This window comes from Mesoplodon mirus, assembly GCF_964341445.2.
Source record: "Mesoplodon mirus genome assembly, chromosome: 15".
Classification (NCBI taxonomy): Eukaryota; Metazoa; Chordata; class Mammalia; order Artiodactyla; family Ziphiidae; genus Mesoplodon; species Mesoplodon mirus.
In genome coordinates, this window is record NC_138991.1 from 44,720,952 (window position 1) to 44,734,911 (window position 13,960).

The following is a 13,960-nucleotide window of genomic DNA, read 5'->3' on the forward strand; positions in this document are numbered from 1 at the left end:
TCTACTAATTCTGGGCTTTATTTGTTCTTTTTTTTCTAGTTCCTTTAGGTGTTAAGTTAGATTGTTTATTGGGAATTTTTCTTATTTCTTGAGGAGGGTCTGTATTGCTATGAACTTCCCTCCCAGAACCACTTTTGCTGTATCCCACAGATTTTGGTATGTTGTATTTCTGTTTTCATTTGTCTCCAGGTATTTTTTGTTTCTCCTTGATTTCTTCAATGCTGCCCCACCCCCAGTTGTTTTGTAGCATGTTGTTTAATCTTCTTGTTTTTGTGGTTTTCCCCATTTTTTTCTTGTGATTGATTTCTAGTTTCATACCACTGTAGTTGGAGAAGATTCTTGATATGATTTAAATCTTCTTGAATTTATTGAGACTTGTTTTGTGACCTAACATGTGATTTATCCTGGAGAATGTTCCATGTGCACTTGAGAAGAATGTATGTTCTGCTGCTTTTGGATGGAATATTTGGTATATATCTGTTCATCCAATCTGCTATAATGTGTTGCTTAAGTCTGATGTTTCCTTATCAATTTTCTGTCTGGATGATTTATCCATTGAGGTAAGCAGGGTGTTAAAGTCCCCTACTATTACTGTATTGCTTTCAATTTCTCTAAGTCCATCAATATTTGCTTTATATACTTCGGTGCTCCTATGTTGGGTGCATATACATTTATAAATGTTATAACTTCTTGTTGCATCGACTCCTTTATCATTATGTAATGTCCTTCTTTGTCTTTTATTATAGTCTTGTTTTAAAGTCTATTTTGTCTGATATAAAAATAGCTACTCCAGCTTTCTTTTCATTTCACTTGCATGGAATATCTTTTTCTATCCCTTCACTTTCAGTCAGCATGTGTCCTTACTTCTGAAATGAGCTTCTTGTAGGCAGCATATAGATGAGTGTTTTTTTCTTTTAATCCATTAAGCCACTTTCTGTCTTTTGATTAGTGAATTTAGCCCATTTAAAGTAATTATTGGTAAGTAGGTAATTACTGCCATTTTGTGAATTGTTTTCTGGCTGTTTTTGTAGTTCTTCTCTGTTCCTTTCTTTTTCTTTTCACATTTTCCTTATGTTTTGGTGGCTTTCTTTAGTGCTATATTTAGATTCCTTTCTCATTTTCTTTTGTGTATTTACTGTGAGTTTTTTCCTTATGGTTACCATGAGGATCACACATGCCATCCCAGGTAAGCTGCAGTCTGTTTTAAGTTGGTAGCAACTTAAATTTGAACACATTCCAAAGCTTTGTCTTTCTACTCCCCCTCCACACATTTTATACTTTGATGACAAGTACTACATCTTTTTATTTTATGTATCCCTTAACAAACTATTGTAATTTTAGTTAATTTTTAACATTTTTGCCTTTTAACCTTCAAGCTTGCTTTATAATTGATTTTTTAAATAGATAAATAAACACATTTTTTATCTATCTATTTATCTATCTATCTATCTATCTATCTATCTATTTATTTATTTTTGGCTGTGTTGGGTCTCTGTTGCTGCGTGCAGGCTTTCTGTAGTTGTGGCAAGCGGGGGCTACTCTTTGTTGCGGTGCATGGGCTTCCCATTGTGGTGGCTTCTCTTTGTTGCAGAGTACAGACCCTAGAGCATGTGGGCTTCAGTAGTTGTGGCATGTGGGCTCAGCAGTTGTGGCTCATGGGCTCTAGAGCACAGGCTCAGTAGTTGTGGCATGCGGACTCTAGAGCGCAGGCTCAGTATTTGTGGTGCACAGACTTAGTTGCTCCACGGCATGTGGAATCTTCCCAGATCAGTGCTTGAACCCGTGTCCCCTGCATTGGCAGGCAGATTCTTAACCACTGCACCACCAGGGAAGTTGTGCTTTATGACTGATTGATCCACTACTTTTATTAAATATTTACCTTTGCCACTAAGATTTTTACATTTGTATGTTTTCATATTATTAATTAGTGTCATTTAGTTTAAAGGAGTCACTTTAACATTTCTTGTACAGCCAGTTTAGTGGTGATAAACTCCTTCAGCTTTTGCTTACCTGGGAAACTCTTAATCTCTCCTTCAATTCTGAATGATAAACTCGCTGGGCAGAGAATTCTCACTGGAAGTTTTTTTCTTTCAGCATTTGGAATATGTCATGCCATTCCCTTCTGGCCTGTAAAGTTTATGCTGAAAAAAAATCTGCTGACAGCCTTAAAGGGATTTCCTTGCATGTCACAAGTTGCTCTTCTCTTGCTGCTTTTAGGATTCTCTTTTTATCCTTAACTTTTACCATTTTAATTATAATGTGTCTTGGTGGGTGTCTCTTTGGGTTCATCTTATTCAGAACTCTCTGGGCTTCCTTGATGTCTGTTTCCTTCCCCAGGGAAATTTTCAGCCACTATTCCTTCAAATAATTTTTCTTGCCCTTTCTCTCTTCTCCTTCTGGGAGCCTATAATATGAATGTTATTCTGCTTGATGTCCCAAAGATCCCTTAAACTATCTTTATTTTTTTAAAATTCTTTTTTCATTATGCTGCTCTGTCTGGGTGAGTTCCATTGCTTTGTCTTCCAGCTTGCTGATTTGTTTTTCTACCTCATCCAACCTGCTGTTGAACCGCTCTAGTGTATTTCTCAGTTCAGTTATAATTTGTGTGATACTTTCTATTTCTTTGTTGTTCTCGCCATGTTTGTCCATTCTTCTCCCAAGTTCTATGAGCATAATTTGACCATTATTTTGAGCTTTTTATCAGGTAGACTGATTATCTCTGTTTTGTTTAGTTCTTTTTCTGTGGTTCTGTCTTGTTCTTTTGATAGGAATATATTCCTCTGTTTCCTCATTTTGCCTAATTTTCTGTGTTTGTTTCTATATATTAAGTAAATCAGCTACCTCTCTTGGTCTTGAAGGAGTGGCCTTATGTAGGAGATGTCCTATGGGGCTCAGAAATGCAATCATGCCTGGCCACCAGAGCCAGGTCCTCAAGCAGTGTCCCCTTATGGGTTGCGTGCACCCTCTTATTGTAGCAGGGTCGTGGATGCTGCTGCCATGCATTGGTGGGCAGGGCTGGCCCCTGGAAAGATTGCAGTGCTGGCCACAATGGCTGATGGGTTCTAGTGGGCAGGGTTATCACATAGTCAGCTGTGAGGCTTGGCTGAGGTGCAGGGGTGGGTGGGGCTCTAAATGGGGTGTGTCAACTGGTGCTAACAGACTAGAGGGAGAATTTCAAAATGGCACCCACCAGCATTGGAATCAGCAAGGTAGCCTGAGACTGGAAAAACGGCTCCCTCCAGTTTCTCAGTCCCCAGGGAGCGTCCCAACTCATTCCTGCCTCTTCAGCAGATGCTTCAAGATGAGTAGGTGGATCCCATTCACCTACGGTCCATGCACTTTTCAGTCTGGTGTTTTTTTGCTGGTTTTCAGGTGGAGTGAGTGTGAGTGTGCCCTTTAAAAGCTAGCTTTCCATTCTCTGCAGTTCTATAGTTTTGAGTGTATTCCCCATTGGTTTTCAAAGCCAGATGTTTTGGGGCCTCATCTCTCTTGTGCAGGATCTAAGGACTGGGGTGCCTGACGTGAAGCTCAAATCCCTCAATCCCCAGGGAAAGTAACTGTACCTGGGTAATCCCTCCCATCTGTGGACTGTCACACCTGGGGTGTGGTTTTTTTCCTTGATGAGATCATCTCTCTGCCTCTCTTATCTGCCTTGATGCTGCCCTTTTACCCTTTCTTGTGGAGACTCTGTTCATCCAGTGTTCAGGTCCTTTTCAGAGGGAATTAGTCTACATGTAGCTGTACTTTTGTTGTGTCCATGTGAGGAGCTGAGTTCAGGATCTTCCTATGCCACCATCTTGAACCTCCCATCTCACCCTGCTTTCTTACCTCACATTGTCTTTATCTGTAAAATGGGACTGGTATGAGGATTAAATGAACCCATTTGAGTAATGTGCCCAAATGACAGCCTGGCTTACTGCAAACATGCCATGCACCTAGCCATTGCAGTTCCTTCTTTCCATCATTTCTCCCACACTGCAGAAGACCCACCATGAGTCAGGCACCTGGGTCCTGGGGACCCCAACACAAATAAGATGCAGTCCCTGCCCCCAAAGAGCTTCTCGGTTCTGTTCTCCTACTCTTCTCTTCTCCCTGATACCCAGTCTCAGGGTTAAGTCTTGGTGGGGGTGGGCAGCAGAATCTGTAAGGCTGGGGAGCCAGAGGGGAAGCTCTGCCTGGGAGAAGGGAGCCAGCTGCTCACCATGGAAAGGCACTCAAGAGTCTGAGGGACTTGCTCTGCCCTAAGTAACATTAAGGGTCTGAAAGAAGCCACAAACTCTTCACATTTCTATGTGTAAACTCTGGCTAAATGCAGGCCTTTGGGGTCTGTCCAGTAGACAGTAATAGTGCAGATACTAATGTAATTCACTAAAAATATATACATTGGCTTCACATACAGATACACCAAGAGGCAGAGTCACGACGATGACAATGATGATGATAACAATAATAATAATAATAAATAGCAGCAGCTAACATCTGTTGGGTGCTCTATGTCCCAGGCACAGTGCCAAATGCTGCACATGTAGGATCTCATTTGATCCTCCCAGCCCCTCGTGAGTTGGATATTACTGGTGTCCTTATAAACGAGGAAACTGAGGCTCAGGGGGATTTCAGAACTTGCCCACGGTGTGGGTTGGCAGTGGGGAACCAGGATACATGCCCAGTCAGTTTGACTCCAGGGCTTCTGCTCCTGTGTGGTAGGGGGTGGGGATAAACTCAGAGGATCTAGAGGTGAGCCTTGCCTTGGTAGGTCCAGGAGCTCTGTGGGCAAGAAAGGATGTAGAAGCTAGTGTTGAAATCATGGCCACCACTTCTGGAGCACTTTCCACATGCCAGGCTCTGGCTATCAACTCATTTGAAGCTATCAACTCATTCATTTTTCACAACACTGTGGGGCATGGGGGTTCATTCCCATTTCACAGATGAAGATGCTGAGGCTCAGAAAGTGGAAATGCCCAGCTCTGTAGGACCCAGTCTAGAGGTCCCAGACCTATAAGTAGCAGAGCTTGAATTCAAATGGTTTGGCTCCTTGTTGCTATGCTACACTCCATCCCAGTAACCAAATCTGAGGGCAAATACTCAGAAACCCAGCCGTTGGCACCTCCTTTCAGATCTCTTAGAGATAATCTACTGCAAAGTTCACAAAGCAGGTGAATCCTGCTAGCAGATGTATATATATATTTTTTGACCCACACAGTGGTTTAAAAATAATCTCCATCAGTTGCCAATGTTAAAAAACAAGAATATTCTACAATTTTGATTTCTCTTGATAAAAGGAAAAGGGAGATCTGGCATACTGGTCTTGTATTCCTGAATACCATAGTCCTCACCATTCCCTATAGTCCTTCCAACCCCCAGGCAAGAATTGATTGCTATTTTTCATCACACTTGTATTATTTTTCTAATGGTATGGTTAAGAAGAAGTGAAGTTCTTAGAGACCAACGTCTCTATCAGAGGTGGGATAACAGTCTAGATTGGAAAAGCCATGTTTTGCAAGAAAAATGGACAAAGGAACATATCTTGGAGGTAATGACAAATATATCTATGAGTTTAACATGCAAAGTGTGCCTTGCCCTTTTCACTCATTGCTGCCACCCCTGTGGCCCCTGAGACAGGGAATTTGTGACCCTTAGTTGAGAAGAACCCACTTGCTTTGCAGATGAGGAAACTGAGGTCCAGGGAGCAAAATGGCTTCATGCCAATCAGTGGCCCTGGGCTCAGGTAAGATGGCCCCGAGTCAGACTGTTTCCCAAGCTTACCTCTGCTGTCTGGCTGGCCATCACCATGACTGTTGTTGAGGGCATCCTTCCTCAGGCCCCTCCTCCCACTAGCAGGGTGCTCCCTGTGGGAGGGTTGGTTAAAGATGTCGAAGTCATCACCGCAGACTCTGGGGGTCGCTCTCTGAGCTCTCTCGCTGGCAATGACATTCCAGCTGCTTGCCCGCCCTTGCTCACGCCTGGGGCCTTTATCTCCAGCCTCCGTCTCTCCAGGCCCCTCACGGATGATATCTGCTGATGGAAGCCTGCCTCTCCAGTCCAGCGGCTTCTCCGGACTCAGCCAGAGGGGTTTTGACTTCGGGCCTCCCTGCTTCCTGCCTTTCCCTGTGGGAGAAGGTTGTAACCAGGATGGGGTTTTCCCTGGAGGCTCAGAGACTTTTCTGCCCATAAGGTTTTCCAGCTGTTGGATCAGCGAGAGCTCCTGGTCAAGAGGAGGAGGGCATTCCTCAGGGGAGGAGTGGGGAGGGACACTGGGCATGCCACCTGGCGAGGATGGTGCGGCTAAAAAGCTGCACTCTTCCTCTAACTTGGACAAATTGTCTTCCATGCAGTCAGGAGGATTCATCCTTCCACCAAATAAATTTCCTTGTGAAGAAACCTTCACATCCTCTGCTGCTCCAGCTGGCTGCGAGTAACTGGCACCGAGCTCCTCGTCCCCATCGGTGCTGTTCCTCTTGCGGGCACCTTTGCTTTCTTCTGAGTGGGCAGCAACGCTGTTTTCCATTCTCTCATTTTGCAGGCCCACCAGGATGCTCTGTGGGGCCTCGTCACCTCCTTTGTCTAAGTTGCCATCAAAGATGAGTTTTTTGTTGACATAAAGCTTCACGTTTTTGGCCCCAATGTCAAGATCCTGAAAACACAAAATTTCACAAAATGAAGATGTGTGGCATAGGACTGATGTATCAGAATTTGAAGGGAGCAGATGAAAAAGACAAATGTGGGACGCTGGAAACGTGAGCTTTCTGAGACAGCACTGGGGCTGTTAAATCAGACTCCTTTTCATTTTGGCACAAAGGGTTACATATGTTATAAATCAAAGGATTTTCACAAAGAGGCGGCCTCCATGGCCATCTTCATCATCATTACCTCCTGCTGGGACACATGTAATAGCCTGCTAATTGGTCTCCCTGCTTCCTGTCTCTTGCTCCTCCGACCTCAGCTTCACATTGTCACCCGTGTTAGTTTTCTACAAAAGCAGATCTGGCCCAGTCACATCCCTTTGTGAAATTCTTCATGTTTTTTTCACTGCCTATAGCAGGGTTCTTTAAAGTATGGTTCCTGGGCCTCCTGTGTCAGAAAAGCTTGGCAGGCACATAAAATGCAGATGCCCTAGGTTCCATGGGTGCCATATTTTGGGGGCCCTGAGAGCAGAGCCTGAGACAAGGATTTGAGTGCAGGTAGCTTATCAGCAGGTGCTCCTAAGAGGGAGAGTCAGGTAGGGCAGGTGAAAACCCAAAAAGGTTTTGGGGCTAGTCACTGCTGTGGGGAACTGGGGCTCCATCCAGCTGGGACACTGTGAGGGACCGGCAGAATGCATCTCAGAAGTGTCCCTCCAAAGGCGGGAGGCTGGGTGTTTATCCACTGACTCCCTTCCCTGCTGTGGATGGATGCCCCTGGGGACACTGACTCCCCGCCATGACCACAGGCTAAGCCCTCTAGAGGCTTTGGCAAAAGGACCCAAGCAGAAAGGCTTAGAGCCTGGAAGCACTGGAAGTGGTGCCCAGTCAGCACGCCTGGGACTGTCCCAGTGCAGCTGTGGCCACAAGTGGAGGGGAGCCCAGAGGATGCGGTGTGAGCGCTGCACTTGTGTGGAGAACACCAGACCCATGAGATGAATTCCGAACCCCTCAGCATGACATACAGTAACCTTCACAAAAGGGTCCCTGCTAGCCTTCTGTCTCCTCCTTTCCCAGCACATGTGCCCCGTATCAGGCAGGTATTCAACGCTTCTTGGGTCATACTTAAAATTAGGGGGCTTCCCTGGTGGCGCAGTGGTTAAGAATCCGCCTGCCAATGCAGGGGACACGGGTTCGAGCCCTGGTCTGGGAAGATCCCACATGCCGTGGAGCAACTAAGCCCGTGCACCACAACTACTGAGCCCTCATGCCACAACTACTGAAGCCTGTGTGCCTAGAGCCCATGCTCCACAACAAGAGAAGCCACTGCAATGAGAAGCCCTCGCACCACAATGAAGAGAAGCCTCCACTTGCTGCAACTAGAGAAAGCCCACGCACAGCAAAGAAGACCCAACGCAGCCAAAAAAGAAAAAAGAAAAGAAAAAAAAAATCAAATAACACCTCCTCCTGCTACTGCCTTATTTGGCCATACCTCTTTACACAAAAACATTTTTAATAAACAGCTTTCTCGAGGAATATAATACATACCTCATACAGTAAACTGTACATGTTTAAAGCATACAACTTAATGGATAAAGAAGATGTGGTGTGTGTATATATATATATATATATATATATATATATATATACACACACACACACAATGGATATTACTCAGCCATAAAAAAAGCATGAAATAATGCCATTTGCAGCAACATGCATGGACCTAGAGATGATCATACTAAGTCGAGAAAGACAAATATCATGTGACATTGCTTATATGTGGAATCTAAAAAAAAGATACAAATGAACTTATTTACAAAACAGAAATAGACCCACATTCATAGAAAATAAATTTATGGTTACCAAAGGGGAAAGGGAGGGATAAATTAGGAGTTTGGGATTAGCAGATACACACTCCTAAGTATAAAATAGATAACCAACAAGGATCTACTTATAGCACAGGGAACTATATTCAATATTTTGTGATAACCTTCTCAGTGAAAAGAGTCTGCAAAGGATATATACACACACACACACACACACACACACACATATATATAACTATATATAACTGAATCACTGTGCTATACACCTGAAACTAACACAACATTGTAAATCAACTATACTTCAATAAAAAAAAAAACATACTGCTTGATAAGTTTTAACACATATACACCCATGATCAAGGTAATGAACACACCCATCACACACAAGGTTTCCTCATACCCCTATGTAATCCCTGCCACCCTATCTTCTTCCCCCACCCCAAGCCAACCACCCATCAGCCTTCTGTCACCATAGATTACTCTGCATTTTCTAGAATTTTTCTATAAAAGGCATCACACACTATGAACTCTTTGGGGCCTGGCTTCTTTCACTCGGCATAATAACTCTGAGATTCATCCATGTTGTGTCAATGAGTAGTTTTATTCCTTCTTATTGCTGGGGTGCCCCACAATCTGTTTGTCCACCTTTACAGCAAACTCTAAGAGTCACAGTCATAGCTGCGCCTCCTGCCCACTGGCCTTTGCCTCCTCCTCTACACGAACCCACCCTGCCAAGGGTGCCAGAAACTGGGTCACAGAACTTCCCTGTTTGCCTGGACGATTCTGACTTATTCCCGTTGCCCTGGTCTATCACTCATAGAGCCTTCTTTTCACTCCAAAGGGTGCCCTGGTTTGGACAATCAGCTTTAGGGTCCAGCAGGGGATCAGACCCACCAGGAAGTTCTCCGTTCTCAGGTAGGCTGTCCTCCTGCCCCCTGCTCTCACCGCAGCCCAGGCTCCCCGCTGTTGCTCCTCTTCAGCTGGGCCTTGACCAGTTGGGCTGGTCCCCGGCCTCCCGATTTTCCTGCACCCTCTCACCAGGGGGTCCCACTCAGGCCCAGGGCCCTAACTATCATTCTCTCATTGGTGACTCCTGACTATTTAATTTTACTTTATTATTGAAGTATAGGTGATTTACTATGTTGTTTCAGTTTCAGATGTACAGCAAAGTGATTCCGTTTTATATATGTGTGTGTATATATATGTTCTTTTCCATACTCTTTTCCATTATGTTTTTTTTAAAAATAAATTTTATTTATTTATTTATACTTTTGGCTGCATTGGGTCTTTGTTGCTGTGCGTGGGCTTTCTCTAGCTGTGGCGAGCGGGGGTTACTCTTCGTTGTGGTGCGCGGGCCTCTCATTGCGGGGGCTTCTCTTTGTTGCGGAGCACGGGCTCTAGGCGCGCAGGCTTCAGTAGTTGTGGCACGTGGGTTGAGTAGTTGTGGCTCACGGTCTCTAGAGCGCAGGCTCAGTAGTTGTGGCGCACGGGCTTAGGTGCTCCGTGGCATGTGGGATCTTCCTGGACCAGGGATCGAACCCGTGTCCCCTGCATTGGCAGGTGGATTCTTAACCCCTGTGTCACCAGGGAAGTCCCTTCCATTATGTTTTACTGCAAGATATTGAATATAGTTCTTTGTGCTATATAGTAGGTCTTTGTTGTTCATCTATTTTATATATAGTAGTTTGTATCTGCTAATTCCCAACTCCTAATTTATCCTTCCCCACCCCCTTTCCCCTTTGGTAACCATAAGTTTGTTTTCTATGTCTGTGAGTCTGTTTCTATTTTGTGAATAAGTTCATTTGTATCAGTTTTTAGATTCCACATATAAGTGATATATGATATTTGTCTTTGTGTGATTTACTTCACTTAGTATGATAATCTCTAGGTCCATCCATGTTGCTGCAAATGGAATTATTTTTGTCCTTTTTTATGGCTGAGTAGTATTCCATTGTGTATATGTACCACATCTTCTTTATCCATTCGTTTGTCAGTGGACATTTAGGTTGCTTCCATGTCTTGGCTATTGTGAATAATGCCAATGAACACTGGATTCCTGACTATTTTAATCTCCAGTCCTGACCTCTCCATCCAGCCCACAGTGACCACGTGACCTCTCTTCTTGGATATCTAACAGGCGTCTCAACCTTAACAGGCCCCAAACAGAATGATCAACCCACTCTTCCCAAACCTTGTCTTCTTTCATCTCAAAAGTGGTTCCGCCGTTCAGCCAGCTGCCCCAAACCTAGGAGTCCTTGAGTCTTCTTGCTGTCTCACTCACACATCCAATCCATCAGAAGCCCTGCAGCTCTACCTCCAAAACCCCTCTGGAATCTGACCTCTTCTCCCTGAATGGCGGCCGCCTCCTAGCCCGGGCCACAGTCATCTCTCCTGGAGACAACAACCGTATCCTCCTAAGTGCTCTCTGCGTTTCCACTCTGCACCGTCACCCACCCACCCCCACCCCACCCCGGCACACACACTTCGTTTCCAGCAGCCAGTCTTTCTTAAAAAACAACTTAAATCAGGGAATTCCGTGGCGATCCAGTGGTTAGGACTCTGCGCTTCCACAGCAGGGGACCCGGGTTCAATCCCTGCTCAGGGAACTGGGATCCCACAAGCCGCACGGTGCTGCCAGAAAAAACCAAACCAAACCAAAACAACTTAAATCAGATCACGGCAGGCCCCTGCTTAAAACCACCCAATGGGGCTTCCCTGGTGGCGCAGTGGTTGAGAGTCCGCCTGCCGATGCAGGGGACACGGGTTCGTGCCCCTGTCTGGGAAGATCCCACGTACCACAGAGCGGCTGGGCCCGTGAGCCATGGCCACTGAGCCTGCGCGCAACAGGAGAGGCCACAACAGTGAAAGGTCCGCGTACCACAAAAAAAAAAACCCCAAAAAACCAAAAAAACCAAAAAACACCCAATGGTTTCCTACTACGCGGAGAATAAATTCCAGCTCCCTTCAGTGGTCAATGTGGCCTGCGTGATCTGGTCCTGTGACGATCTCTCTCTCCCCTCTCCTTCTGCTTCCAACACACCGCTCTGCTTGCTGCTCTGTGACCCCAGGGAGCTCCTGCCCACCTTGGGACCTGGGCACCTGCCTGGAATGTTCTGCTCCAGAAACCTGCAAGGCTGGCACCTCCTTGTCTTCAGAGAGATGTGGCTGCTCTCCCTATAGCAGCCCCCACCCCATCCAGTCACCTCTCTAGCCCATGGCCCTGTTTTCTTTCCTTCTGGTCTCTGAAATGGTCTTATTTATCAGCTTTCTAACTTATTTATTGTCTCCCCCACTCAAAGTTAAGCCCCAAGACAACAGAGACCCTACTAATCTCGTCCAAGGGCGCCACAAGTGCCTGGCACATAGCTGCTGCTCGGTAATCCCTTTGGAATTATAAGTGAATAAACACAGGTATTTTTCTCCCCAGGGAACACTGTTCTCTAACAATCTTCAAAGAAGAAACCTGATCAGAAAAATGGTAGCCTGTTGGTTTCAACCCCAGACCATTTTCCATCTTGCTTTGGCTTCTGATCTGCTCTTGGGATACAAGATCTGAGATCCCAGAGGTGTCCATCTATACTTATTTCCCCCTGCCTTAGCCCTCCTGAAAGCCAGGCAATGAAGCTCCAACTAACTTCCTAGTTCACTAAGTTATTGCTACGAAGGTTTCCGTAGCAATTTAGGATGAGAAACGTCAAGCCCGTGTTACACCACAGGAACCCAGCTTCAATCGTCCAATTGCAGGATGGCAGGCTACTATTTGCCGCCTGTCAGTTCTCAAAGCCCTCTTTTACATGTTTATACGGATGTGTTCTCTGTTTAGCGGAAGCGCAGCGCAAGTGTGTGCTGTGAATTAATCAGGAAATAGCTGTTTGAGAAGGACAGCCTGGGCAGCTTTCAATGACTAGTCCTGCAAAATTACCGCCATGGAAACATCTGGTGAGACAGACACGCTCTCACTGAAAGAGGCGGTGGGGTGGGGAGGAGACCTTTCAGTCCGCATAGTCATCACATGGGCATCCTGGCTTCCGTAAGGAGATGCCTGGTTTCCACAATGGGCTCCTTGACCGTCCGTGAACGGTCTAGAGCCCCGTCTGACCTCAGCTCTCTCCAAGAAGCCTGGCTGAGTGGGGACAGAGAGGGGAGCAGGCTGGGGCAGGGGTGTGACCTCTCATGCCCCTAGGATCAGGCAGGTAGGAGAGAGAAGAGGGTTAGGGTGGAAACCACAGGGAGTGGCGGGGGTCATGGGGAGCTGAGAGGTTCATGCCCCCTACCTGATGGTGTTTAAACCTGCCAAGTTTCCAACACCCTGCAGACCAAACAAGCCATATCTGTGGGTGGATTTGGTCCAAGCATCATCAGGGTGGGATCCCCGGTGGGAAACGGTAGGGAGTCACTTCTCTGGGGATTCTATGTGCTAAAAAAAAAAAAAAGCTGCATGCATTGGCCCATGCTGTCTTTGGAACAACTCCCCAAGGTCTTGGGCATTAGGGCCCATCTGACAGATGAAGAAACTGAGCCTCAGCATTCTCTGAGGTCACACAGCTGGTGCACAGGGAGCCACTCTGGCTGACACCCTGAAGTCCTATTGCCACCTCCCTTTGGGTCAAGCCAGACCTGGAGAGGGCCTCTGTCTTGGCCGTGCTAGCCTGGCCACCTGCTCTGGGTGGAATCCTGAGTCCCCACTTCTATTTCTTAATTAGTCCCCATGGACCAACTATCTCGTACTCCCATCCTAGCTCTCTCCTCACTCCCTAGAGGCAGTCATTGTGGGCACCGGTGGGGAGCATATGTACGTATGCTTGTGTCCTTCCAGACTTTTCCTATGTATTTACGTACATATTGGTGCAACTGCCATCACACCTCAAGAGTGTGGTCCAAAGCTATGTGAGACACATGTCTGCTCCGTGGAGAAGACAGGGTCGAGATTTTGCAGGTCTGTACTACTTGGCATCCCTCTGTAAAGCTCTGCATGAGGGGTGCCTTTGGGAATAGATCCAAGGGAAAATCCTTTCACTCCTAAACAACCAACCTGCTTCCTCCTTCCAGCAAGAGGGCTCTAGTCCTGGCTGTTTCCTCCTTTGCCTCAGCTTCCAAGAAATCGAGGTGAAACTCCATGCTGCTGACGACCTTACCCTGAGAACCATGTGTGTGTGTGTGTGTGGGGGGGGTACTTGCTTCCTCGGTGCTCCTATTTTCTTCCTCGTTTAACTGGAGTTATTGCTATGCCTGTTGTTGATGCCGTCTCAAACCCCTTTTGCAGTGGATTTTCAAAAGGACACTTTGAAACTCTGTGGCTGCCATGTGGTCAATGCGAGCACCTTCTCTAGTCCAAAGAAGGACTTTATCCTTTTTTCCAGTTGACGAGGACCAGTCACGTTGAGACTGTAATGCATTTTAAACACAACAACATTAATATTATTTTGATCTAAGTAATTGAAGTGACTCGATAAGGCCACTTTCCTCCCTGGTCCTGGGGTCAAATGACATGTCTCTTCCAATGAGCACATGAAT

General features: G+C 46.0%; 1 protein-coding gene across 1 annotated transcript in view; it reads right to left on the reverse strand.

Annotated features, from left to right (window-relative positions):
* KATNIP (katanin interacting protein) overlaps nt 1–13,960 on the reverse strand; it is a 198,147-nt gene that overhangs the window by 36,231 nt on the left and 147,956 nt on the right. The window contains exon 15 of the mRNA XM_082600399.1: nt 5,764–6,631. Coding sequence (XP_082456525.1) covers nt 5,764–6,631 — 868 coding nt within the window. The remainder of the gene's footprint in view (nt 1–5,763; nt 6,632–13,960) is intronic.